At 39.3% G+C, this 25,376-nt stretch overlaps 2 protein-coding genes and 1 pseudogene across 2 annotated transcripts; all 3 read left to right on the top strand.

Moving 5' to 3' along the window:
* The first annotated feature begins 3,809 nt into the window (after nt 1-3,809).
* Nucleotides 3,810-6,140, top strand: LOC145658554 (uncharacterized). The gene is made up of 5 exons (XM_081715824.1): nt 3,810-4,019; nt 4,318-4,342; nt 4,441-4,508; nt 4,716-4,840; nt 5,116-6,140. The coding sequence occupies exon 5, from the start codon at nt 5,124-5,126 to the stop codon at nt 5,433-5,435; it is 312 nt and encodes a 103-aa protein (XP_081571950.1). The 5' UTR covers nt 3,810-4,019; nt 4,318-4,342; nt 4,441-4,508; nt 4,716-4,840; nt 5,116-5,123; the 3' UTR covers nt 5,436-6,140.
* A 4,657-nt stretch (nt 6,141-10,797) lies between these two features.
* chrna5 (cholinergic receptor, nicotinic, alpha 5) lies at nt 10,798-20,162 on the top strand. Its single transcript, XM_081716018.1, has 11 exons — nt 10,798-10,935; nt 11,270-11,413; nt 14,460-14,611; nt 14,900-14,944; nt 15,481-15,590; nt 15,830-16,007; nt 16,191-16,523; nt 16,749-17,123; nt 17,258-17,336; nt 17,568-17,659; nt 19,976-20,162. Exons 2-11 carry the CDS (start codon nt 11,341-11,343, stop codon nt 19,991-19,993), a joined length of 1,455 nt encoding a protein of 484 aa, XP_081572144.1. The 5' UTR covers nt 10,798-10,935; nt 11,270-11,340; the 3' UTR covers nt 19,994-20,162.
* Nucleotides 20,163-21,888: 1,726 nt separating this feature from the next.
* On the top strand, nt 21,889-23,506 carry LOC145658478 (uncharacterized; annotated as a pseudogene).
* The last annotated feature ends 1,870 nt before the right edge of the window (nt 23,507-25,376 follow it).

The following is a 25,376-nucleotide window of genomic DNA, read 5'->3' as shown; positions in this document are numbered from 1 at the left end:
ACTATGGAGAATAAAGACACTCCAAACTTGCCCTTGTGACTCGCTCCCTCCCAGCCCCTATCACAAATGAGGACTGTAAATAATGTTATGCCAAGGGCTCACAAGTGTTATACTACACCAATAATTGCAGTAATAACACATCACATTGATAAAAAATAGCAATACATGAATACATGAACAAGGATGCGACTACGGCTAACATGGATGCCATGAACAATGTGAACATAAACAATGACAGACAACGATGCAAACACCAACAGGGATTTAAATACATACAGACATACTGAGACTGAACCAGGTGCAGGTGTGTGCTAAACAACATCGGTGTGGTTACAAATAAGGCAGACTGTGAATTCTCACTGCACGTGGCGGGCCTTACCACGTGACTAGTGGGGAGTGTTCTGTGACACGCAATAGTAACAGTAGAACATAATGGTAAAACTGTAGGTTCCATCACAACAGGCCAAGATAAAGTTACATTAAGATATGAAGTAAATGATCCTATTGAGAGCAGTACTTGGCATACCTGATAAAACATTTGAGTTTTACAATTGTACAGTTATGACAGTAGAATGATTTCATTAAAAAAAGTGTGGATGACAACAGCCTATAGACAGACTAACAAACTAATAATGCCTTAGATGTGTCCGGTAAACAGGGAATTGGTGCTTAAATAAAATCTCTCAATAACACAATCTCTAAAAAAAATGTAATAATGTAGAAAAGTAATGATATTAACAGCAACAAACTGACTGAACTTTCAGTGGCTGCTATAGCACTTAAGAGAAGCTGTGGAAGTGTGGTTATCAGAAGCAGAACATTTCTGTTTGCATGTAAATGTATGTATAAACATTTAGGTCAACCATAAAAAAATGTTGGACAGAATTTCCAGGGTGGGTAGCTAAAAACATTCTGATCTGCTATTGGCCAATACCAAGAATCAGACTGGTTACAGTGTGGTTAATGAAGCTTAACCCAGAACAAACACAATTAGTGATAGTAGGTCAAACAAACGTGAAGTGTTGGAGCAGCAGCCGGCATGTGGTGCATCACAGTATGTAAGTAACTTCTGTAATTTAAACATTTAAAATGCTTTAAATATAACTTAAATGTAGTTAATTTTAAAGTGACTATAAAATTGTGTACACCAATATTTATTGCATTTCTTAGCATAGCTTGCCAAAAAGATCTTTTCCATTTTCTATTAAAATAAACTGCATGAACGTTTTTCTCCTTTGTCTTTCTGAAAAGGTGTTTTATTAATGATGATCATATCAATATCTCCAGTAGAAGGTACTTTGGATCTTTTTCTCATACTGATTACATGATCATTACTGTTAAATTAGTTAAACACTGTCATCTTAACTACTACATTTATTTTACTATATAAAAGCATATAACATTTTAAAATACAAATTCTGATTTCTTTTGAGCAGTACTGATGGTAGCGGATGTTTTAATTGTTTTAAATTCTCTTAATATGCTTTTAAAGCACTTTGTAATGCCTGTTTAAAAAGTGCTATGTAAATCAAGCTTATCATTTTTATTAATACTATTATTCTTTTATCAATAAATGATTTCCAGCCCGCAGAAATTTATGGAGGCACCACAGCAAACGCTGGGGAATATTTAATGTTCAGATGTAACATCTTTGAAAAAAGGAGATCAAGTGGCCTACTTCACATGTACTTGTGTAAAAATGGTGTTGGGGTGAGGTTGCAACTACTTGGGGAAAAAAACGAACATACCTTCATTTTAAGAACAACTTCAGTACAGGATTCTGGTAACTACAGTTGTGTGTATTCATCTCATAAATATCCTCCAAATAATGTGATGGCATCAGGACATAAAATAATCCAAGTCCAGGTCTATGGTAAGCGATTTGAGTTTCCCCTCATTTTAAAGTAAAGCAACATGAAGTTCAATGAGTTTCCAAAAGAATCTTGACACTAAAACTGCAAACAGCCTTTAATAAATGAAAAGGGATGAAGCAAACTCAGAGTTAGTTGGGGACAGGCAGATAGTTGAGCAATCAGGAAATGGTCAGTGGATCAATTCAAAAAGTGAAGCCAGTAACCAGACAAATGGATCAGAACACCAAGAAGAGAAATGTTCAGTCATGAGCTGGCTCAGGAGACTTTGCAGTTAGACATGGGAAATGGGAACATGCGGTAGGGGCATGACTGGTCATCAGAACAGGGATAATGCTGATTGAGGGAGTGTGGATGGTATCAAGGCAGGGAGAGTGATGATGATGATGAAGATGACGATGACTGAAACAGTAATGCAAGTATACATTAATACAGTTAGAAGTAGCAAGATTTTTGTAAAGTAAAATGATCTATTTAACTAACTAATTTGAAAACTGTTCCATGTTCATTCCTGTGTTGACAGGAATACAGCTACTCCTGCTACCAACCCAGTTGGTGAGATATATTTGCAAGCAGATTCTGTGGTACAAATAATTGTATCTCTTGGAACTACGGTTTTGGTTGGGATAGCTTTTATTCAAACTATTTCCTTCTTGAAGCAGAACGTACAATGATAATTTTTTTCTTCTGTTTTTTTCTAATGCATTTACTTGATGAAGACCGCAACATTGTCTTCAACAAAAGATATTTCTTTTTTCTATTTTTACAGTTCAGTAAAATTCCTTTTCCTTCATGCTTCACACTATTAGATTAAACTCTGCAATATCATTCATCTATATGCCTGTGCATGTACCCACCTCTCCTCATTCAGAATACAGTTGAAAAATTATCTCTTCCAGGTTTTTCTCTAACATAATCAATGTTCCCTGTAAATATATTGTAGAAGCTACATGCATATTAAGAGATATACTCAGATTCACAAGATGGCTCAGGAGACTTGACAGTTAGTCAAGGGGAATGTGAACATGTGGTAGGGGCATAACTGGTCCTCAGTACAAGGGCAATGCTGAGTGAGGAAGTGTGGAAGGTGTCAAGGCAAGGAGGGAGATGATGATGATGATGATGATGATGATGATGATGAACATGAATAAAACATTAATGTTAGTATACATTAATACAAGTAAATGTAGCAAGAATTTTCATTAAGTAAAGCAATCTATTTGTCTAAGTAATTTGAAAACTGTTCCATGTTGATTCCTTTGTTGACAGAAACTTCTACTACATGTACTCCTACTATCAAGCCTGAAGCTAAGAACAAAACATATTTGGTCACTCTTGGAACGTTGCTTTTGGTTGGGATAGTTTTCTTTGGAATATATCGCTGCATAATATTTAAGAGTAAGTAATGTTAACTGGCTGACTTTTACTAAACAGATCTTGAATTTCAGTTAAACAGAACACATAGGATCAGAGCCACTTTCTCAATCCATAATGTACTTAAATGAAATTTAATAAGACATTTAAAAAAATTGAAGCAAATACATTAAATTCTTGTTTTTATTCTTTACGGAGTTGTGTCAAAATCAGAGACATAGGTACAATAGATCCATAACCAACACTGCAGTAGAATACCTTATTAGAATTTTTATATGAATTAATATTCTTTCCTGCAATGTACAGGATAATACACTCTGTAAAGGTAATTTTTATAATAATGTTACATTCTTTTGTTGCAATGTAATAATGTTACATTTCATTTTACATTCATAAATCACTTGTCAAATTTAAATCATTTACTTATTTTATTACTTTTCAAGGTTCAAAGCAAGTGAAGCAAACAATGGTTGGGTATGTTTTGTTGTGAGCTCTGCAGACAAAACATTTTTATTGAAAAAATTTAAATCCTTTGCTAAGCAAATCTAAATTTATTTTTAGATTTAGAGGTTTATTGCCATTTAAACAGATACATGGCAGCACAGGTACATCAGAATTTTTGTATGTCTCACAGAGTCAACTTTATAAAACACAGATTATGTAACACAATTAAAAATAACATTTACTATCTATGTGCAAATAATTTATGTAATAAATGTTATAGGGAGTCCAATGATGACATGCTTGAATACGCTACAATACAAGAAACAGCAGGTAAAATATGATTTTGTCTGGCTTTACACACAGGGTGTAAAATAGGGCTGCGCTAAAATATGACATGACTACATCCATTTGAAGCAAAATCATGCAGAGCACAATTTTTCCTCATCCTGATGTAAATATTAAATGAAGCGTTTGACCCATGTGCGCATCATCTTATGCATTTCACTGCTGCCACATGATTGTCTGAATGGATAATTACACAAATGAGCAGGTGTCCAGCTGTTCCTAATAAAGTGGTCCAATTACATTATATATATATATATATATATTCTTTTTTTTTAACCCACAGCTAATACAAGGCCACTCACATTTCGGTATGTAACAGATGCTTCCTATGCATTTTTTCTGTAAAAGCAATGACTGTTAAAAATATTAGCAAAACTTGATTAAACTCTGGCTGTTCTCTTCCCAGTGATGCTGAGAGTAGGGTGTGCAGTCTTGCACAGGAAACAGAGATATACAGCCTGGCACTGCTTACAGGTGTGTATAATACATTCTGTGGACATTTACCGACATACTGTCAAGTAAGTAACGTTTATAGTCATGACCATAGTGTGTATTTGATTATTATGCCTTTAAATAGAATATATAATAACCAGGCTGGTAGGAAGCATTAATACTGCTTTATCATTTCATAAAAAGAAAATGATAAAATCTGACTTTGTTGTTGTGTGCAACTGAAAAAAGAAAAAGAAATTCCAGATACAAAGGACAAGACTACACAACCAGTCTATGGAAAAGTACAGAAACAGAAAACGGACACTTGTGTTGAAATTGTCATCTATGAATCAATTGATGCAATACAACATTAGGTAAAGTCAATCGATACTGCTGCAACGTCTTGTCATTCATAATATTAAATGCAAATTTAGGATCAATTTGATGACAGTGTGTACTCATTTTACATAAAGCCTCAGGAGCAAAACCAGATGAAAACCTCAATCTGTATTAAGAAATAGTAAAAGCAATAATAATAAAGCCTCAAATAACACACCACAATAACCCAGTAGCTACAGCTGATTACAGGAGAATGCTGTTTCTGGTTTGCATACCTGAATTCTAATCAGGAACAAATTATGTTCTCCAGACTGGGACATGTTCCGGCGCAGTACTGATGTCAGCGAGTTTACGGAGGCAGTAGTAGGGTTTATTGGGAAACTGGTGGACGACACGATTCCAAGAATCCCCATCAGGTTTCCCAACCAGAAGCCCTGGATGGACAAAACCATCCGCGAGGCTCTGAACTCTCGCACTGCTGCCTACAACGCGGGGATCATCAACGGGAACATGGACGAGTACAAGTCTGCGGCATACGGAGTGCGCAGGGCGGTGAGGGAGGCGAAGCGGCGCTACGGGAGGAAACTAGAGACACAGTTCCAGCAGAGTGGCTCTAGATCCCTGTGGTAGGTACTATGGACGAACTCGGACTACAGGAGCCCACCCTCCGGACTGATGAGTGCGGATGAGTCTCTGGCGTACGAGCTGAATACATTCTTCGCTCGCTTCGAGGCTACATCTAGCAGGGACAATGCTAACAGCGCTAGTGCTAATGGGACTATCGGCGCAGAGCCCACCATAGAACAGCACCCTCTCATAATCACGGAGAGTGACGTGATGAGAGTGTTTGTTTAAAAGGGTGAATACCAGGAAGGCGGTGGGTTAATTTTCAATATTTCCCTTGGCAGACAAATCTTTTCAGGTTACTGTGCTTAGTTGGAGTGATCATTTTTGTGTGTAACAGTGATGCTTGTCATCAACACAAGGTTGTATTCTTCCAACCTGAAATCAGCAAAAGATGCACCCTATCAGCTCTTGTAGAGTCAAAACCAAGACTAAGTTTCATATTCATAATGTACAACTAGGTTGGTGTCATCATTGTGAGGCTTCTCTACTGTCCAGTACATGAATTACCACATTTATAAAATGTCATTTTAAAGAAGTTTGTTATTACAGTGTTACTACTCAGTTTTTCTGTTTCCTGTTCTGGAATCCCAGTTTGAATGGTGACTGCATATTGTAGTTTTTTGTTCTACTTTTTTTTTAAATACATCCTATGCTTAACATTTACATTTTTGATGTTGATTCATCAATAAAATTCATTTATTCAATAAATTGGTCAATGTGGAGAATATATTAAATTAGGTCACGGCACACATCTCAAATTCTAATTTCAGCATGAAACTGTAACTGTTTTTGCTCCAATGTTTTTTAGTCATTTTTTGAGTTAGCATAGATATAATTAAGCTACTCTTTCTTTATATTAACTGCAGCAGTGGAAACCATGTGCTGCATACTGTAGTGCAGTTCTGTGGTAAGTGAGTTCCAAAAAACCCACGTCTTGACGTTCTGATGTTTGAGGTCAAGTGTAAATATAACACAGCCATCAACTGACAGTTGCCTAACCTTCACATACACTGTTTAATAGCAAAACCCTGCTCATGCAAGCTGTGAAACTACGAACAGAAATATGCACTCATCCTTACAGTCGCAATATTGTATTGTTCAAAACCACAAGATATGCTGGTTGAGCAACATGTGTATGATGAAAAAGCTTTTGAAAAAAGGTACTCTGGTGGACCAAATAAGCACTGAACAGTACATGCAATATACTACTTGGAACACATCAAATTAAATTGTTTTAAACATTACATGTTTAGGGTGGTGTCCCATTGTTAATTTATACATTAAACATATTTTGCTATAACCAAAATGCTGCTTTTAGAACATGTTGTGGGCCTGCAAGGTGATGTGGTGAATTGCTTCAAGTCATATCTGCATCATAGAACTTTTGCAATGAACATTGGGAGTCGTATGTCTCTGGTGGCTGCTATTAAAATATGGGGCAATTACTTATTGCACTATACTTTCTGCCTGTGGGTGACAAAATTAAAAAGCATAATGTCTTGTTTCATTGCTAGGCAGATGACACTAAACAATACATCCCTGTAAGGCCTATGGATTTGTGTTCTATTGCATGCTTTGTTAGAGTGTCTAGTTGAGATTGTGGATTGTGGAGTTGTGGATTCACACAATTCGTTTAAATTCAAAGGTGATAGTGCCTTTGCTACAGGAGCTCCAACACTTTGGAACAGTCTACCCATGGACATTAGGTATGCACTTTTTCATTTTCAAGTCAAGCTTGAAAACTTACCCTTTCCAGATTGCATTCCCTAGTGTGATGATTTTTGCAATCTGTGTTTTATGTATTTATTTGGTTTAATGTGTCTGTTATATGTTTCCTATTGTTATGTATGTTGTATGTTTCATGTTATATTCTATTTTAATATATATTATATATTAATATTATATATTTTGTTATATTTTATGTTATTTATTATGGTCTTGTGTATTTGGTTTTGTATCAGGCCAGTTCAGTATGCCAGTTTTTTGGCCTTATATTTGTTCAGCGCTTTGGTCCATTAAATGTGCTATATAAATAAATTACTATTTTACAGGCTTATTAAACTGAGTGAGTGCAGCCTATATACGATAACATAAATGCTTTACATTTGCCTATATAGGCAGCACTCAGGTTAATTATTCTGTAAAAGTCACACTCCTGGGGCCTGTGAAGTGGTATTACAACCTTGAGGCCCATAATTTGACAAGCATAGACTAGACCTAAGGGAGATGGCTTATTCCATGTTTGAAGGAATTAGGTCAAAGGGCTGGCATTCTGTGACCCTTTACATTTGTCTATATAGGCCAAATACATTGGAATTGGAAAGGTCCAAGTAACATTCCAGGGGCCTGTGGACCAGCCTTGTGGCCTAGGGACCCCAAATTTGATAGGCATAAACTAAACCTTAGTGACATGGCATATATCATTTTTGAAGATCCTAGGTCAAAATGTTGCTGTCCAGTGACCCTTTACATTTGCCTATATAGGCAAAATTCAATTTAGTCTGTAAAATCAACACTTTCGGGGTTTGTGCACCAGTCATTGGATCTATTGGACCTAAACCTGACACACATAAACCAGGCCTTAGGGAGACAGAGTAGGCTGCATTTGAAGGTCCTAGGTTGCAAGGTTGGTGTCCCGTGAGCCTTTAAATTTGACTGTACTCTTTTCGTTTATGTAACATTTTGTTAAAGTGATAAAATTTTAGAATTCTGTTGAATGAGGTTTATATGTATTATGATTCTACCCAAGGGCCTATAAATTTAATTGTCTAAGGAATTGATTAGCTTTTTTTCAGTTTTGATATCTGCATCAGAGAGGTAAACTAGCACTACTGGCCTAATTCTGGCACCTACATATACTGATTGTACTGTCCAAATTAATAAAAACAGATACACTAACATATGGAATCATTTTGTTTTATAGAGGTCAGCCCAGATCATGACCAAAGGTGCTGTATACACAAGAATTTTGCTAAAAAGTCAAAACAGAGTTAACTCACCACTCCAAGAGAGTAAAGCCAGTACTGATTACAACACTTACTTTCATCTCTCTCAGTGACACTCCACACAGTGGAGACATATCGGTTCTATTATTTCAGAACAAATCACACATACCTAAGCTGTACTCTGCTTCTTTATTTTAACTGCAGCAATGGAAAACGTGCTGCACACTGTAGTGCAGTTCTGTGGTAAGTGGGTTCCAAAAAACAAAAACAAAACCCACGTCTTGACGTTATGATGGTTGAGGACAAGTGTAAATATAACACAGCCATCAACTGACAATTAACTAAACTTCACATACACTTTTTAATAGCAAAAGCCTGCTCATGCAAGCTGTGAAACTAAAAATAGAAATATGCACTCATCCTTACAGATTCACATCAAGCTACATTGCCGTGTTGTTTAAAACCACAAGATAAGCTGGTTGAGCAGCATGTGTATGATGAAAAAGCTTTTGGAAAAAAAGGGGTCTGGCAGACCAAATAAGCACTGAGGAGTATGCAATATACTACTTAAAACACATAAAATTAAATTGTTTTAAACATTACATGCCAATTAAATTTTCATATCTCAAATATTTAATGGTATTTCAGAGGGCCTTATATGTCCAGTTTTTGGACCAGGATTTTATAAGTAAGTAAAAGCCTTCATTCATCTTTCTCTCTCTCTCTCTCTCTCTCTCTCTGTGCATATATATATATATATATATATATATATATATATATATATATATATATATATATATATATATATATATATATATATATATATATATATATATTTTTTTTTTTAAATTATATAAATGAAGTATATTGCAGTAATATTACAGTTTGGATAAATGAATAAGTTACATTGGAGGTATATAGTGACAGTGCATTTGTGTTTGCACATGGACATTTTAAGCAGAGAAAAGCATAATTTTACAGTTTAAATTACACTGTGTAAAGTATACATGAGATGTGCAAAAGTGCATAGTGTACAGGGTGACTGTCTGTGTTGAAGGAGGATAGTCATTTAGGTGTAATAGAGGCCACAGTTCTTGGGAAGAAGCTGTTTCTCAGTCTGTGTGTGTGGATAGCCCTGTACCACCTGCCAGACAGCAGCACGTCAAACAAGCAGTGTTGAAGGTGTGTTGTGTCTCTGCTGATACATCCAACCTTCTTCTTTAGTGGGTTAGCATAAGCATTGTCTGGATTGGAGAGGTCAGTCCCAATGATCCATTCTGCTCCCTGATCACACGATGCAGATCCTTCCCCTTTGAGACAGTGTAGCTGGAGTAACGCACAATCATGCAGTAGGAAAGGATGCTCTCAGCAGTGCTGCGGTAGAAGCTCACCAGGAGTGTTTGTGGGAGTTGGGCCTGTTTAAACTTCTTCAGGAAGTGCAGTCTGTGTTGTGCCCTCTTGCAGAGGTATGAGGTGTTAGGAGACAACCTTAAGTGTAGTTAAACAGACACTGAGGAACTTCATGCTCTCAACACCTTCCATGCTCCAGATATGTGGAGGGGGAGGTGATCTGACTTCCCTGTTCTCCTGAAGTCCACAGTGATCTCCTTTATCTTGGAAGTGTTAAGCACTAAGTCATTGACTTTGCACAATTAACCCACACATTCCACCTCATTCCTATAGGCACTCTCATTGCCATCTGAATTAATTGTGCCAACTATTGTGGTGTTATCTGAGACTTTCATTATGGCATTGGAGGGGTGGATGGGGGGGGGGGGGGCACAGTAGTGCATGAACAGAATAAAGAGCATGGGGCTCATCACGCAGCCCTGCAGGGTCCCAGTCAGAATGGAGCAGGTGTGGTTTCCGATCCTGTAAAACAGGGAGTCCCTGACCCAGGAGCAGTTGGAGCTGCTCAGAACTAAACTTCCCATTTTCTAAACAGTTTATGAAAGAATATGGTGTTAAAGTCACAACTGAAATCCACAAATACATGTTTGGTTGTTCCAGGTGTGACCATGTCAGGTGAAGTGCCATGGATTGGTTTGATTGGTAGGCAAACTGGTGTTGGTCTAAATTTGAAGGGACGACGGCTCTGATATGGAAAAACACCAGCTTCTTTATGCATTTACTAACTGCTGGTATTAGCGCAACTGGTCAATAGTCATTTTGCAGCATGTTTTTTGGAGAACGGGTTAGTTGTGGAGGTTTTAAAGCTCTTTGGGACATCAGCTTATTGTATTGAGAGGTTGATTATGTTTGTAAACATCTCTCTTAATTGCATAGCACAAACATTCTGTATCCCACTGGAACCTCCGTCCCCATCACATAATTATCTTCCTGTGTGTGTGTTTGTGTGTGTGTGCGTGTGGAAGGGGGAGCAGAAGAAAGGGGGCTGGGCTTCTTTTGCAAACTGGGAGGGGAGAGAGGTGGAGAAGATATGTTGTGTGTGAGTCCAACTGCAGTGCACTGGAAAACAGGCTTGGTGGCATGGGCATTGAGCTACTAAACAGAAGAGCAGAACACTGAAGACCTATCCTCTTTCTCTGCACAGTTAGGTTAGAGGCTGAGGGGTCGGGGGAGGGGTGGGGGTGAGAGGAGACACTGAATGTCCGCCTGCATGTGTTTATTTGGAGCACGCATGCTGAGTATGAGTGCAGGACCTGTTCATGCTTGGACTATTGTGGCAGTAAGCGTAACACTCATGCAGAAATGTATCTTATTCTATAGTTTTCCATGCATGTTTTTGTGCATAAATATGTTTTGGGGTATTTTGCATGCATGTGTTAAATGTACACAATCAAATGTGTCCAGTGGGGCTTTGTGTTTTTGCTAGTACACAGGAAGCTGGCAGCATTTACACATGTTATGCTACACACTGTCTGTATGCAGTCTGCTCAGCTCAGAAGTGGTCATGGTACTTTAAAGATCTCCTCTGCTGCCTTGATGCTACTAGCGGCATCATGCCGCCAGCTCACAGCACACGCTCCGGACTGATTCTTCTAGCCTGCTGCTGTCTCCTGTGCTCCACAGTAGGTGAGTTTCTGCAACCTTGCCTCCACACGTTCATCTTCATCTCTCATTCTCCTCATTCGCAAAGCTGCAGACCAGTTTGATGTCAGGAGAATGGATGGATTCCCAAGTCATTGTTCTACAGCAGGAACTCTTTTGAGTGTTCAAAAGAAACTAAATAGGGTATTATGAAATTCAGAATTAAATTATGAAATGCAGGAAACAATTTTTACATTTGATTCAGAGCAATTTTGATTAGTTTAAACTAAGCTTTCCATGAATTTGAAAACAGTAAGGTTGTTAATACTGTTCATAATACTTGAATAATACTTAGAATCTAATGAGCATAATATGCAAACACATATAAACACTAGCACAGCAACATACACCATATAATGAGAGGAATATTTTAATTGTCAGACGAGTTGCATAGCATGGCCCATGCTGTTGGTTAGAAAATCTCCCAACCTCAAGGTTACATTAATGCATGAGTGTCAGTAGAGTGGGTCTTATGAAGAAATGTCATGTCATTTGTCAATTTCTATGGCTATTGACCCATGTTTTGGTAGTACACAGTGAGCAGATTAATTTTACACAAAGCGAGCAATTGTGTATTTATGATTTTTGTCTATATTACAATTGAGCTTCTAACAGGATGCAGATATTTTAGTCATTTAATATGTTTACTTTACCATATGTCCTTCAGTGTTTATTTCTTTTTGTTCTGGTAAATTCCCTGACTCATATCTTAAGGCTACCCACAATACTGACAGAAGTATTGTTGGTTATAGACCTGTTTGAAATTCAAACACACAGTCATGGAAGTCAGTATGTCAGTAAGAAACCTGAGCAAAATGTTCCTGTTCACAGAGCTGGACCAGTAAAAACAGGCTAGAAACTTACTGACATTTCATTACTACTGTGTATTTGTTTGGTAGTTAAGCAGATTTATGTCATCAGATAGGCTGTAGATCGGAGGTGGGGGGGGTGTCCCATGTGTGGTCTCGGAGGGGCGGAGTCCTGTAAAACGTAGTGATTGCTCTGCTCAGACACACCTACTAAACCTTGAATGATCATTGAATCAGGTGTGTTTAACTAATATTACTTAATATAGCATTGTGTCAAACCCTGTTCCAAGAGACCAGTGTGTTTTGGTAATTGCATACATAAATGCACCCGAATCAACTCATCAATCAATTGCTAGGTTTAGTAGGTGTGTCTGAGCAGATCAATCACTAAACTTTGCAGGACTCCAGATTTCCAGGACCAGACTTGAAGCCCCCTGCCATAGACAACTGATGTTGTGAACATGATTAATATCATTGACATCTGGTACAGTTTTAATATGAACGGTCATAGAAATTTACATTTAACTCTTTACTGATGTGATGAGTTATAGCTATTTAATGATTTACCAATTTGTGATATCTTCAAGGCAAACTATTAAGGTCTTGAGAAACTCTTGTTCTGCAGTGTTATGTTCAGCTGTGACAGACACTGGAGAAAAGATAGATTTGCTAATCAGTCACATATCGACTGAGAAGTCCTAGAGGCATAGTTACTGATCTATGGTGGCATAGACACAGTGGAGGTTTGACTGCAAAATTGGCCAGTCACATAATACAGAAATGTATGGCCCCATTATCCTACATCTAAGGTATATTCAAAGAACAGAACATACCAAGCTGTTTAATCTTTGCTGAGTTGTTTAATAGTTACACCTGCTCTATAGCTCTAGAAGTTCATTCACATTTAATAACCTCTGCACATTTGTGACATGTGTTCAGTGGCCTGTTCCAGGATTTAAAATTTATATTTTTTTGGTGAAGAGGTTGTTTGTATGTTTTTGTATTTCCCCAAAGCATGAATAATTCTGTATTTTTTTGTTTTGTTTTGTTTTTTGCTATTTGTTCTGGACAAGAGCAACTGTTGTAAAGGTAAATATATGCTTGGAAAGGGATAGAAACTGCCCTTTGTTCAGAAAGGTCACTTATGAAAGATGCCAACAAAGGTTGTTACATTGTACACAAGGTACAAGGCTCTGGAACAGTCAGTCAACAGACTTTATGGTATAAGCAGTGCTGGGAGTAATGTATTACAGCTTAGCAGGAGTATCTATGGGCCAGGTGTAATAATTAAAATGTTCACTTAGTGTATGTTCCATAAGTCTAATGAAAAACATTCTCAAAACCAATCGAAAATATCAGTGTCAGGTTTTGTAATACTGTCTGCAAAGATAGCAAACAGCAAATGAAAGTTTAGCCATGTCTTTATTAGGTTAATACTCCTCGAATGCACTCTACTGTCAGTAGCAATGTGTGAAAAGAAGAAGAGTAGACACCCCTTTCATTTCAGCCTCTACATTGTCAAGAACACAGATGATCAATGTGTGCTCTTAGTCATCTGGAGAATTCTAGAACCTAGACATGATCTCTTACAGGTGTAGTTAAGTATGTAGTGAACTATTACAACCATTTCAACTGAACACAAACCATACATGATACTGTCATATGAAAAGGTTTTAATGTGTCATGCAATAAAGTGATTGTTTTCAGTAAATGCAATTACATCTTGGTCTAAGATCTATAACTGACCTTTAATCTGTAACATGTTATTCTCTGTGAAAACTCAGCCATTACTGAGGCTAACCTGAATTCCGTACTATAAAAGGATTTGTTCATATGAACTGACATGTTCGGGTTGATCTACCTTTACAGTTCTGATATCAACTTGATTGTATATAGATTAACAATGGTCCAAGATTACAATATGTAAAAATAAAAGTTCATTGTGAATATTGCAGCTTAGTTATAAAGAATCATACCACTGATTATGAAAGAATAGAAACTTTGGAAACCAAATCTGTGCTTCTTAATATCATGCATCTACATTTGTAATTGAATATGTTGTTTCAGTAATGCACTTAGTTGAACATAGCTTGCTGGACTATATTTATTGTGTGGATTCATAAATCGTTGAACCAGTGGCACTGGGAGCAAGATTGACTTTGTGGTGGTTGATCATGATGGGTAAGGACAGAGGTTTACATTGTGCTTTTGCTGTGCCTTAGCTCCCCCCAAACTATCTTCATATGCCAAAACTGAAGACAAGCTGTTCAAGCATTTGTTCTTTAACTACCAGAAGTGGGTGAGACCAGTGGAAGATCTCAATGCAACAATACGGGTCAAATTTGGACTGGCCATATCTCAGCTGGTGGATGTGGTAATTCAGTTATATTCATTTAAATATATTCACTACATTCATATATATATATATATATATATATATATATATATATATATATATATATATATATATATATATATATATATATTTTTTTTTTTTTTTTTTTTTTTTTTTTTTTTATTTACTTGCCCATTTTCTGGGATAAAAGACATTGTCTGCAAAAGACCTAGTAATATAACTGTGGATAAAATTCCATTTAATCTTTGGTGTGCTTTAAATGTTCTCACATAAGATTTAATCACTTTTATGACCATGACATATAAGGATGAGAAGAACCAACTGATGACCACCAATGTGTGGATGAAGCAGGTAATGCATCTTATGTAATATTTGTCTTTTTTGGAGAATTGGTTTAGATGTCTCTTGTGCACACAAAGTGTCTTAATGGCATTGACACCAGTGACACCATTTTAATCTCTCCCACTGCTTTCTCACCCCCCTCGTCTTCCGACCACTACCATCAGTCTATGTGAATCTGCCCTGCCTCTGACAGCTTGATTTGCCAGCGGGGATTGTAACTGCCTCACCACTGCTTCCATAAGGGTCAGAGGGTCAGTGGGTTCATTAACAGGGCTTGGAAGGACACAAAGAGAGGGAATGAACTTTGATCCATAAGACAGTAAAGACAGCATTTGAAACATGTCTCTTTTCCCTGCCAGTGTTCCAGTGGTGCATGGGTGAACTCAGTGAACACAGAAATAGTAAACTAGGCAGTATTCAGAATAAATCACAAGTCCTGAGTCTCAGAAGACTGCAGCAACAGACAAGCTATAAAGGAAATCTTCTAGCGCCAAGGAACTTGCATTTCTAGGTTTTGGTTTTCAGTATTTTGTATGTGTGTTCAGGAATGGGTTGATATGAAGCTGCGATGGAATCCACAACACTACTTGGGCATCACATCTATCAGAGTGCCATCTGACTCTATCTGGATCCCAGACATTGTGCTTTATGACAAGTATGCACTGCCATTTATACTATATTGTTAGATTGGGAATTGAAACTACTGAACAAGACAAGAAAAGGAACAGATCCCCAATTACTGCTGTTTTACCAAACTCAAAAGGCATTCATTGTACATAGGGAATTTCAAATGTTTTTAATGAATACATTAATTATTCATTTAATATAATTAAATGGTTCAATATAATTAAATATTCATTATAAAAATAAAATATTATTTATATCATACAATAGTGCAGATGGGCATTTTGAGGCCACTGTCACTAAAGCTGTGGTGAAGTACGATGGCACTATCTCCTGGACACCTCCCGCGAACTACAAATCCACCTGCACTATAGATGTTACCTTCTTCCCCTTTGATCTTCAGAACTGCTCTATGAAATTTGGCTCCTGGACCTATGATGGCACACAGGTTTATTTTCGATTACACTAAAACACAATCTGAAAGGGTGCAAATCTAAGCAACTTTTGTGTCTTAATAGCTGCTAGTGTAGCATGTCATCAATTTTCTCTACGCACAAACCTTATGGAGAGTTATACTAATAAGATGTATGTACAAATGCTTCTGATGACCATACTAAATCGCTCCTGCCAGGTGGACATTCTCTTGGAGGACATCCATGTGGATAAGCGCGACTACTTTGACAATGGCGAGTGGGAGATTATAACAGCTACGGGCAGCCGGGGCTTAAGGATGGACGGCACCTGCTCCTATCCCTTCATAACTTACTCCTTCATCATCCAACGTCTCCCTCTCTTTTACACCCTCTTCCTTATCGTTCCCTGCATCGGCCTGTCCTTCTTAACCGTGCTGGTCTTCTACCTGCCCTCGAACTGTGGAGAGAAAATCTCACTGTGTACCTCTGTTCTCGTCTCACTCACTGTATTTCTCTTGGTGATTGAGGAGATCATCCCCTCCTCCTCCAAGGTAGGCCTAACGTGAGCATACACTTTATATCTAAGTGATTAAAGCTTTTGCCATCTTAAAGCTGTTTTTTTTTTAAACTTATTTGACAGTCCTGACCACATATTTTTTGTATCCCAGATTATAAGGTAATTATTATGCAAAATTATTTATTGTAGTTAATATAAACAAACTTTTTTTTTTGTCCTATATTTATTGGATTCTAAGTCACAGTTTAATCCTGCATAGGTGATCCCACTCATTGGGGAGTATTTGGTCTTCACCATGATCTTCGTCACACTCTCAATCGTCATCACAGTCTTTGCCATCAATATTCACCACCGCTCGTCGTCCACGCACCACGGGATGGCGCCCTGGGTCCGTCGCATCTTCCTGCACAGGCTGCCGAAGCTACTGTGTATGCGCAGCCATGTCGATCGCTATGCCACCACCGGAGGGAGCCAGAGAGCGGGGCAGAGCAGAGGTCCTGTGGGGTTCAGCTGTGGGAAGGGTTTGACTCGAGAGACCACGTCTCTTCACAGCTCAAGACACAACCTGCAAGCGGCACTGGACTCCATTCGTTACATCACTCTCCATGTTGTCAAGGAGAATGAAGTCAGAGAGGTAAGAGTGGCATTCACTGGCTTTGCCTCTCTTTGGAAGGGCAGTATATCTCCAACTAGTTATGTATGCTTTCATCATCTAAAATTAATGGGGGGTGTCAGCAACAAGGGGTGACCGTCTTTTTCTGTCCTCAGGTTGTTCAGGACTGGAAGTTTGTGGCTCAAGTGCTTGACCGCATGTTCCTGTGGACCTTCCTCTTGGTGTCTGTGCTAGGTTCTGCTCTGCTTTTTGTTCCTGTCATTTATAAATGGACCAGCATCATTGTCCCAAACTATGCTGGTGGCACTAGCTAAAACAGGAAGGTCTCTCACAGCTTAGTGTGAAAAATTACATGAAGAAAGAAAACAGTGAATCATTACTGTAGAAGTAGGAATATTTATAGTATGTTCTATTTAATGAGGAATTTAATGAAAACTTGCATTTAATATATTACGTTTCCAGTAGGAATGAGGCAACCCCCCACTGAAGCATACAAGAACAGGGCGTGCAAAAAAAAAACAAACAAACCACAGACGAGACACAGACAAGTGGAACGGGTAAGACATGGAGCAGGGACAAGACCCAGAAAAAGAGGCAGGAGAACAGGAAATACAAAAAGGGCTATACGAGGCAGAGACAGGGCCAATAGACAGGACCGGAGACAGGGGGGGGGGGGCAGGAAGAGACATGCGGAACAAACAAAAAAGCGGAAGCTGGGGTAGGCGCAGGACTACAGACAGGGACCATGGCAGGACCAGGGGCATATACAAGATACAAGACCAAACCCTGGACAGGTGCAGGAGTCAGGGCAGATTGAGGGATGGAAGTAGGACGGGAAAGGGAGTCGGACTGGCAATACAGCGGGAAGAGGAGTCAGGAGAGGAGACACGCTGGTAGTGGGAACAGGGACAGAAGGAAGGACAGAGGTAAGTATATTCAGCACAACAGACACAGGAACAAAATACACAATTGGCACGGGCAAGGGAACAAATGCCACAAGGCAGGGTAACAGGTTTCACCAGGGTAACAAACAGGCACGGACGTATGGACCGGAACACAGCCGAAACCAGGAACAGGAACAGGCAAAACAGTAACTGAGGAAGCGTTAGAAGCAGCCTCAAGGGGCAGAGGAGGTACAGGAAGAGTATATGATGAGGATATAGGAATTGTAGGGGTCCGGGAGGCTGATGGAAAAGTCTTAAGGGTGTCATTGGCTCGCTGCAAGGTGTGGCTGGAGTCCTAGACGTCTTTGGAGGCACACCTGTAGCAGCTATTGGGGACACAGGGGAGTCTCGAGGAGCAACTATGGGGACTTACCCTCCACCATTACACTCACTGGGTGTTGCCATAAGCGAGGGTAGAGCCAAAGGTTTCCCCTTCTGTAAGCGTAGAGAGCAGGGCCCAGATGTCACCCATGTCCCATTTCGGGAGTAAACCATTGCCTGGGGGTGGCTGGGCTGACGTGGACGGAACACGACATGACTTGGAGAGGTCCTCCCAGTTCTCGCTGTGGCTGGTTATTCTGTCACGTTTCCAGTAGGAATGAGGCAAGAGGCAGAACGCAGCTGCAGGAGGCGTTTAATAATGAGTGAGATCAAACATGAAGGGCAAAACGAAGAGAGGCAAAGGGGAAATACCGAGGGTAAATAAGCGCGCACACACTGAGCAACCGAAAAGGGCAAGGGCATTGACCATAAGCGAGACTCAACAGACGAACCTGACTTACCTAAATAACCAGCAAACTAGAAAAACAACAGCCAGGGCTAAAATAACCAAAACAATCAAGGATAATCAGACGCAGGTGAACATAACAGGGAGAACTAAAACTCGGACTAGAACTGAGGAACAGACGAGGGGCGGAGAAAATGAAACAAGGAAGTGAAGGAAAAGCAAAGAGACGACAGAGAAATCATAAGATAGGGACGCCAGGAGGGGGGCCAATAGTCACATATATAGAGAAATTGTATATATATATATATATATATATATATATATATATATATATATATATATCCTTAACCCTCAACTGCTCAAGTTGTACTCATAATTGTAAGTCATTATGGATAAAAGCATCAGCTAAATGCAATAAATTGAAATGATAGATATCAAGTTTTCATTAAATTCCTCATTAATATTTTAGTACAGAGAAGCTCAAATTATAGTTACAAATGATGCACATTTCAGTATTTTAGTTAGGATTTAGAATTGGGACTTTTTAATTAGTCTACAGATTATGTAGTTTAGGCACCAATGTGCAGTCCTTTTAAACATGGGGCTTAAGAGTCCAATCATAATACAGACTTATCTCAATAAACTATTCAGTAAAGACCAAATGGGAAACAGTAATCAAATATATTTTGTAAAAGGCTTTGTCTAAAATACATATTTATATAAGATTTTGAAAAAATGCATAAATTAAATTTTATTATATTTAGAATTGTGAACAGCATGTTTTCATGTATTCAATTTATTGTACTTTTTTTCTGTTTTATACACATAAAATAACCAAATTACTCCTGTTAGGATACACACTAATGAAATTCACCTTACTGAATGCACTTGATTCTTTCTAATCTCATAATATTTTTGTCATCATGTTTTTGTTCTCATATTGGATGTCATGAACCGAGCTCATGTTCCCAGTGGGCAGACTGACACACCCCTACCTGGAAATGCAACCACTTCTAACCAACACTTAAATTCACCTAAACACCAACCTGCCGTACCTCCCTCCTCTTTCTTCCACTCACCTTTCTCCTTCAGCTCTTTATATGCCATACATATTCCCTTCCCCTTTGCAAAGTATTGCCAACTCCATACCAAGGGTTTATCCTGCCTGCCTACCTGTGTCTCGACCTGTGCTTTGTTTTCAGACTACGCCTCCAGTCTAGCCCTCTGGTACCTACACTTCTCTGCCTGCCGACACCGTACCTGGATCTCCTTGAGCGCACCTTATGCCTGCTGTTTGGAATTTGTTGTGGATAAGGGTGGACTGTTGTGTTTGAGGTGCACTGCGCACTCCTGCCTCTCACACTATTAAAGATAAACCCCTGACTATTAGAGCTCTGCATTGACTGAATCTTTGTCTTCATGACCTTGAGACCTTAAATGTGTCATTTATTTATCAATCAATTAAAATTCTTCCAGTAAAATAACAACTACAAGCATACCTTTATGGCCAGTCAGAAAGAAAATTGTTATCCGATATCCATATATTGTAGTATCACTGTTGCGCTTATAAGTTGATGCTTTACAAATTTACAAAACAGTTAGAAATTTGATTAAAGCATAAGTGAGTATTTTAATATGTATACTTCCTGTTTCCATGAAAGCCTGCCTAAATAGGGACACCCAAGAGGCAGTGCTTCCTGAGTGGGTAGCCTTGGGTCTAAGGACACAATAAGTATATGGCCACTGTGAACATTCAGAGCATCTGGCATGGGTATATATACTTGGCGGTGTTAGAAATTCACCAGTGAAGAGTCAGGAGGCTGTACAAAGGCTGTTTATTTGTGCTTGTCGTGCATATTGAGACCACCTCTTTATCATGAGCATGCTAGTCTAGCATCAGACAATTAGCCTAACAACACAGCAGTGAGGTCAGGCTTAAGCAGAAGGGGAGGGGGGAGGAGCGAGGTCTTTGGGGCCACAGTAAATGGCCACAATGACATTCAAAAAACTGATAGGAGTACTTAGCATAAACCTTAGGAGTAAATCTATCAAATGTAATACAAAACCGAATAAGAAATGATTACAAAATGAAACAAGCATTTAAGATACACTGAGGCTACATAAATTCCTTCCGTAGGAGCAGCTTTAATTCCCTGTTCATGTTACTAACTCCCCACATTTATAGCCTATAACAGTTTTTAAATGCACTTCACAACACAACTTAGGTATTATATGCACCATAGTTCTACATACACTTGTGTATGCATACAGATAAGTGTCTGAGGGAATTGACATGTATTCAGACAGTATTTAGACATGTATATAACAGTGAAACTTGACACTGTGTAGGCTATATAGACATGTTTGTAACATATAATCCTGACTCTGTTACCCATAACATACATATATACACGGAGAATATTTAAATAGGGAAATATAAGTCAGTAGTTGTGTATCAAAATGAGAAATTATAATCTCTGCATTCCATGATGGTTATGAGATGCGCTTCTGAATATGAGTCGAATCAACGTTGCCTTTGTTAATGTTAATGTTACAAGAAAATAAGTAGGATAAAACAAGCAAACGATCCATAACTTACACTTGAAAATGCCTCCTATAAATTATCATCTGTACCATCTGTCCTGATATTTTAACTCAAAAGAGGCAGGATCAGACAATATAACTATCATCCAAAACACAGGAGTAAATACATAAGGTGTCTTTCAAAAAGAAATTACATATTTTGAACAGTCAACTCAGATTACTGACCTGAATCTATTTAATACACATGGTGCAATCTAAAGCTAATCCTTCAAGGAAGACATCCAAAACAAAGCAAAGTGATTGAAGCATGAAAAAGATATGGAACAAAGATGAAAAATAAAAAATGGTTAGATGTAACATTTATGCAATTGTCTTTTCATCCAGGTCATTTGTTTGTGAGTGAGAGGCTGCCATACTCCTTTCAGTGTGTAACATTTCAGAAAGGCTGTTTAAGCATCAAAAATAAATAATAATACATAAATGTTAATTTGATTCTTTGCATGTTCTACTTTATTTTTAATAGTTAGCTGAAAGCTACATTGCACTTAAAATTGTGCTTACTTGATCGACAATGTCTGAAAATGATTTACACTTACCTATGAAGGCTATTGCTGACACCATCTGTGGTGCCAAAGAAGAGAGGATGGATGAAGCCAACAAAAGGAAGCAAGCCAAGTATGTAGACATGGTGGACGAGTACCACAGAAAAGGGGTGGAGAACGCAGTGTGTGCCCTCAGTGGTGGGCTGCATTTGGGTTTGGAAGGCTAATAACACAGTGGCCACCTCACCTGCTCCAAAGAGGACATAGACTATCATCTCCATAATACCTAAAGTGATGCATCAAGGTCCTAGAGGTCCTAGTCTTGATTAATCTGCCACAGCCCAACACTGATTTTAACAATAAGGAGCCCAGGTGGGGAGATGTACCAGATGTTATCAAGGCACTGAGAACCAGTTCGGCCCCAGGACCCAGTAGAGTACCCTACAAAGTGTAAATGGTGTCCCAGGCTTCTGCTCCAACTGGAGAAGGGGGAAGGTAGCCCAACAGTGGAGATGTGTGGAAGGTGTGTGGATTCATAAGGAGAACTCAAGCAAGACTGAGCAGTTCAGAACTCATTGCTCAGCACTGAGGGGGAAGATATTTTTTAGTGCCATGGCCCAACACCTAACTCAGTACTTTCTGAAGAATATATACAATGACACACATGTTCAGAAAGGTGGGATCCTGAATGTCCCAGGATGCCTTGAACATACAGGAGTCATGACAGAACCTATCAGAGAGCCATGAGAAGGAAGCTCAGCACTGGAATGGCACCATGTCCCAAGTAAGATCAGGGACCATGCACTAGACTGTTATCATATCTTAAATCTGAGAGCCACCTCGGCATCAGTCACTTCACCAGCTGGAAAGAGGCATCATCAGTGGATATACTATTTCAGTGATCTTCTTTGTCTTGGTCATGAATATACTGGTAAAGTTAGCTGAGGTGGAACGCAAAAGCCCCCTGACAAAGTCTGGAGTTTGACAGCCTGCTGTAGACTCTGAATCTGCATGTAGGTTCTTCAGGGTTTAGAGAAACTCATCACATGTGCACAGATGAGCTTAATGCCAGTTAAGTTCAGGTCCGTGATGCTGAAAAAGAGGAATGTAATTTGACCATTTTCATCTGGGATATAGTAAGATACCATCAGTCATGGAGAAGCCTTGGAAAGATCATTGACAGCATTAGTCCACTAAGGCCATAGACCAAGAGTTGGAGGCATGCTTGGCAGCATTTAACAAATCAGGGCAACCACAAGAATTCAAAGCCTGGATCTATCATTATGGAATCCTTCCCAGGTTTTGTGACTACTAGTCTAAGAATTCCCTTTGTCAGTGGTAGATGGCCTCGAGAGGAAGGTTAGGTACCTGGGCCTGCCACGCAACCTAAGCAGCATCTCTGTATGGGAAGAGCCTCAAGCCTCAATGATCAGTCTAAGTGAGGGGTTGATGGTCATCCATGCAAAAGAGGTGTTGCAGTATAGGGAGTCATATGACCCAAAGGTCTGCCAGGCCAGCATTGAGGTAAGAACAGGGAGAAAATGGAAGTCACAGGATGCAGTGGAGCAGAGAGAATAATGCCTGCAGCAGAAAGCTCTGGTGGGGACATTGGCATCAGGGAGCTTTTCATCAATTCATTATAACTAAACTGAGGGCAAGGATTTTGAAAAAGCACACGACTGGCAGATGAGGGTCAATCTAGGAAGGCAGCTCTGATTTTCAGAGAGCATCCCAGAGACCTCCCTGAGACCAGAGATTGTGCTGGTTTTCGAAACATCAAAGCAAATGGTCATATCCTGGGAGGGGAGGATGGAGGAAGCAAATGAAAGGAAGTGAGCCAAGTACACAGACTTGGTGGATGAATTCCACAGAAAGGGTTGGAGATTCCAGTTTGTGCCAAAAGAGGTGGACTGCAGAGGATTTCCAGCTCAGTCTCTGTGTAAGGCCTACAGTCTTTTGGTTTCACATGTTCATGTAGTCACAAGGTTAACAGGTTCATACAGAGTTCACATTATTGCTTGCTTGGCTGCATAACAAGAAATGATATTACCACATGGCTCATGTATTATAATGTCACCAATGATATAAAAGAGTGATAGGATACTGGAGTGATTGGCACTAGAACAGTTATGCCCTGATTTCTTTGTACGGATATTGTAATTCTGCGTATCTATCAACAGACAGGCTCTGTCTGCCTGTCTGAGTTAAAAGGGTAACCAAAAGGTGAGGACATCAGTATGTGGTTATAAAAGGAAGTATGTACTGTGTGTGCAGCAGAGAAGTGCTGCTTGTAGTTGTGTGCTCACAGTTCAGCTCCCCAGTATAGATTTCGGAATAAATAACCGTTGCTCACTGAAGCACGGTATATGACCTTCCTAAATGGGGAATCTGAGATTTTGGGAATCATATATCCAACATTTTTGGTGCAGTCAGCAGGTTCTCCGACTCTGAGGTGTGGACTCATTAGTGGGATACTAAAGCATGCTATAAGGGGGGACCACTCATGGGTCTGGGAAATTCCTGCCGTGTGTGCTTGCAGCATGGCTCCTCTCTACATGCTGTGTGCTCACCCTGTCATGGTGTGGTGGAGTTGTCCTGTTGGTGTTTGTTTAAATAAAACATTAGGTAGGCATTTCAAGTATATAAGCAGGCAGAATAATGGATTTGTTGTTGTAAATTATGTTGTGGGGGTTGCTCTAGGAGGAACATGAGCAGTGGGCCTAAAAAGATAAATAGAAAATATGTAAGGCAGTTAATAAATAAAAAAATAGAAAAGACCTACTAAGGGTTTATTTACAATGGATGGTACAATGAGCATTAATACATTGGTAGGGCTAAAGATGAATTACATAGGTCAGGGAAAGATGCAGATTGGAGACTGTTTGTCTTCTAGTAGAGGGAGGCAGAGCAATGAGCAGAGAAGCAGGCAAGGGGGGCAGAATCAGCAAAGCTGTTTGTCAACAAGAAATGGAACCTGGACACAGGCACCCTGCTCTTGCCATAACGCAGAAAGTGTCAGCCGGCGCTGTCTGCTGTGGTTGACGAGAAGGAACAACCAGCACAACCTTCAAGCAGCTCTAGATGAAGAGAACGGAAACAACTGAAGACTGCTCACCCAATTGCATGCTGTTAAACATTCCAACTTTATTCCAGAATAAAATGTACAGCTTCGAACTTTCCTTTAGTGAGGGTCTCTGTAGGCAATGGCGAGATGGCCGTGGTTCCACAACTGTGGGACCCCCAGGAGTTGCAAGCTGTCATCAAAGCCCTACCTTCCATAAGTGAGGGGTTGCAATGGATGGAACAAATAAGCCTATCCAACAAGGCATGATTGGACTCCCACAACGATGGTAATATGGGAAGCAAATGAAAAGAGACAGGATGCAGAGCTACTAACCAAGGAAGTGGATTCTGTCTCCCCTTGGATGGATTAAGAATTTATAGAACAAAAGGAACAGTCATTTGGGAATGCTGGGACCCCCCCATGCCAACATTATGGATTTTGCTTTACCAAGAC

The sequence above is a fragment of the Electrophorus electricus genome, chromosome 6, assembly GCF_041902795.1.
Source record: "Electrophorus electricus isolate QZ-2024a chromosome 6, ASM4190279v1, whole genome shotgun sequence".
NCBI lineage: Eukaryota > Metazoa > Chordata > Actinopteri > Gymnotiformes > Gymnotidae > Electrophorus > Electrophorus electricus.
This window is presented reverse-complemented; position numbering and strand designations above follow the sequence as displayed.

Coding starts and splice junctions, on each gene's coding strand:
- chrna5 (XM_081716018.1), top strand. CDS start 11,341: ATGCCGCCAGCTCACAGCACACGCTCCGGACTGATTCTTCTAGCCTGC. Junction 14,945..15,480: donor CCAATGTGTGGATGAAGCAG/GTAATGCATCTT, acceptor ATGTGTGTTCAG/GAATGGGTTGATATGAAGCT. Junction 16,008..16,190: donor GGACCTATGATGGCACACAG/GTTTATTTTCGA, acceptor CGCTCCTGCCAG/GTGGACATTCTCTTGGAGGA.
- LOC145658554 (XM_081715824.1), top strand. CDS start 5,124: ATGTTCCGGCGCAGTACTGATGTCAGCGAGTTTACGGAGGCAGTAGTA.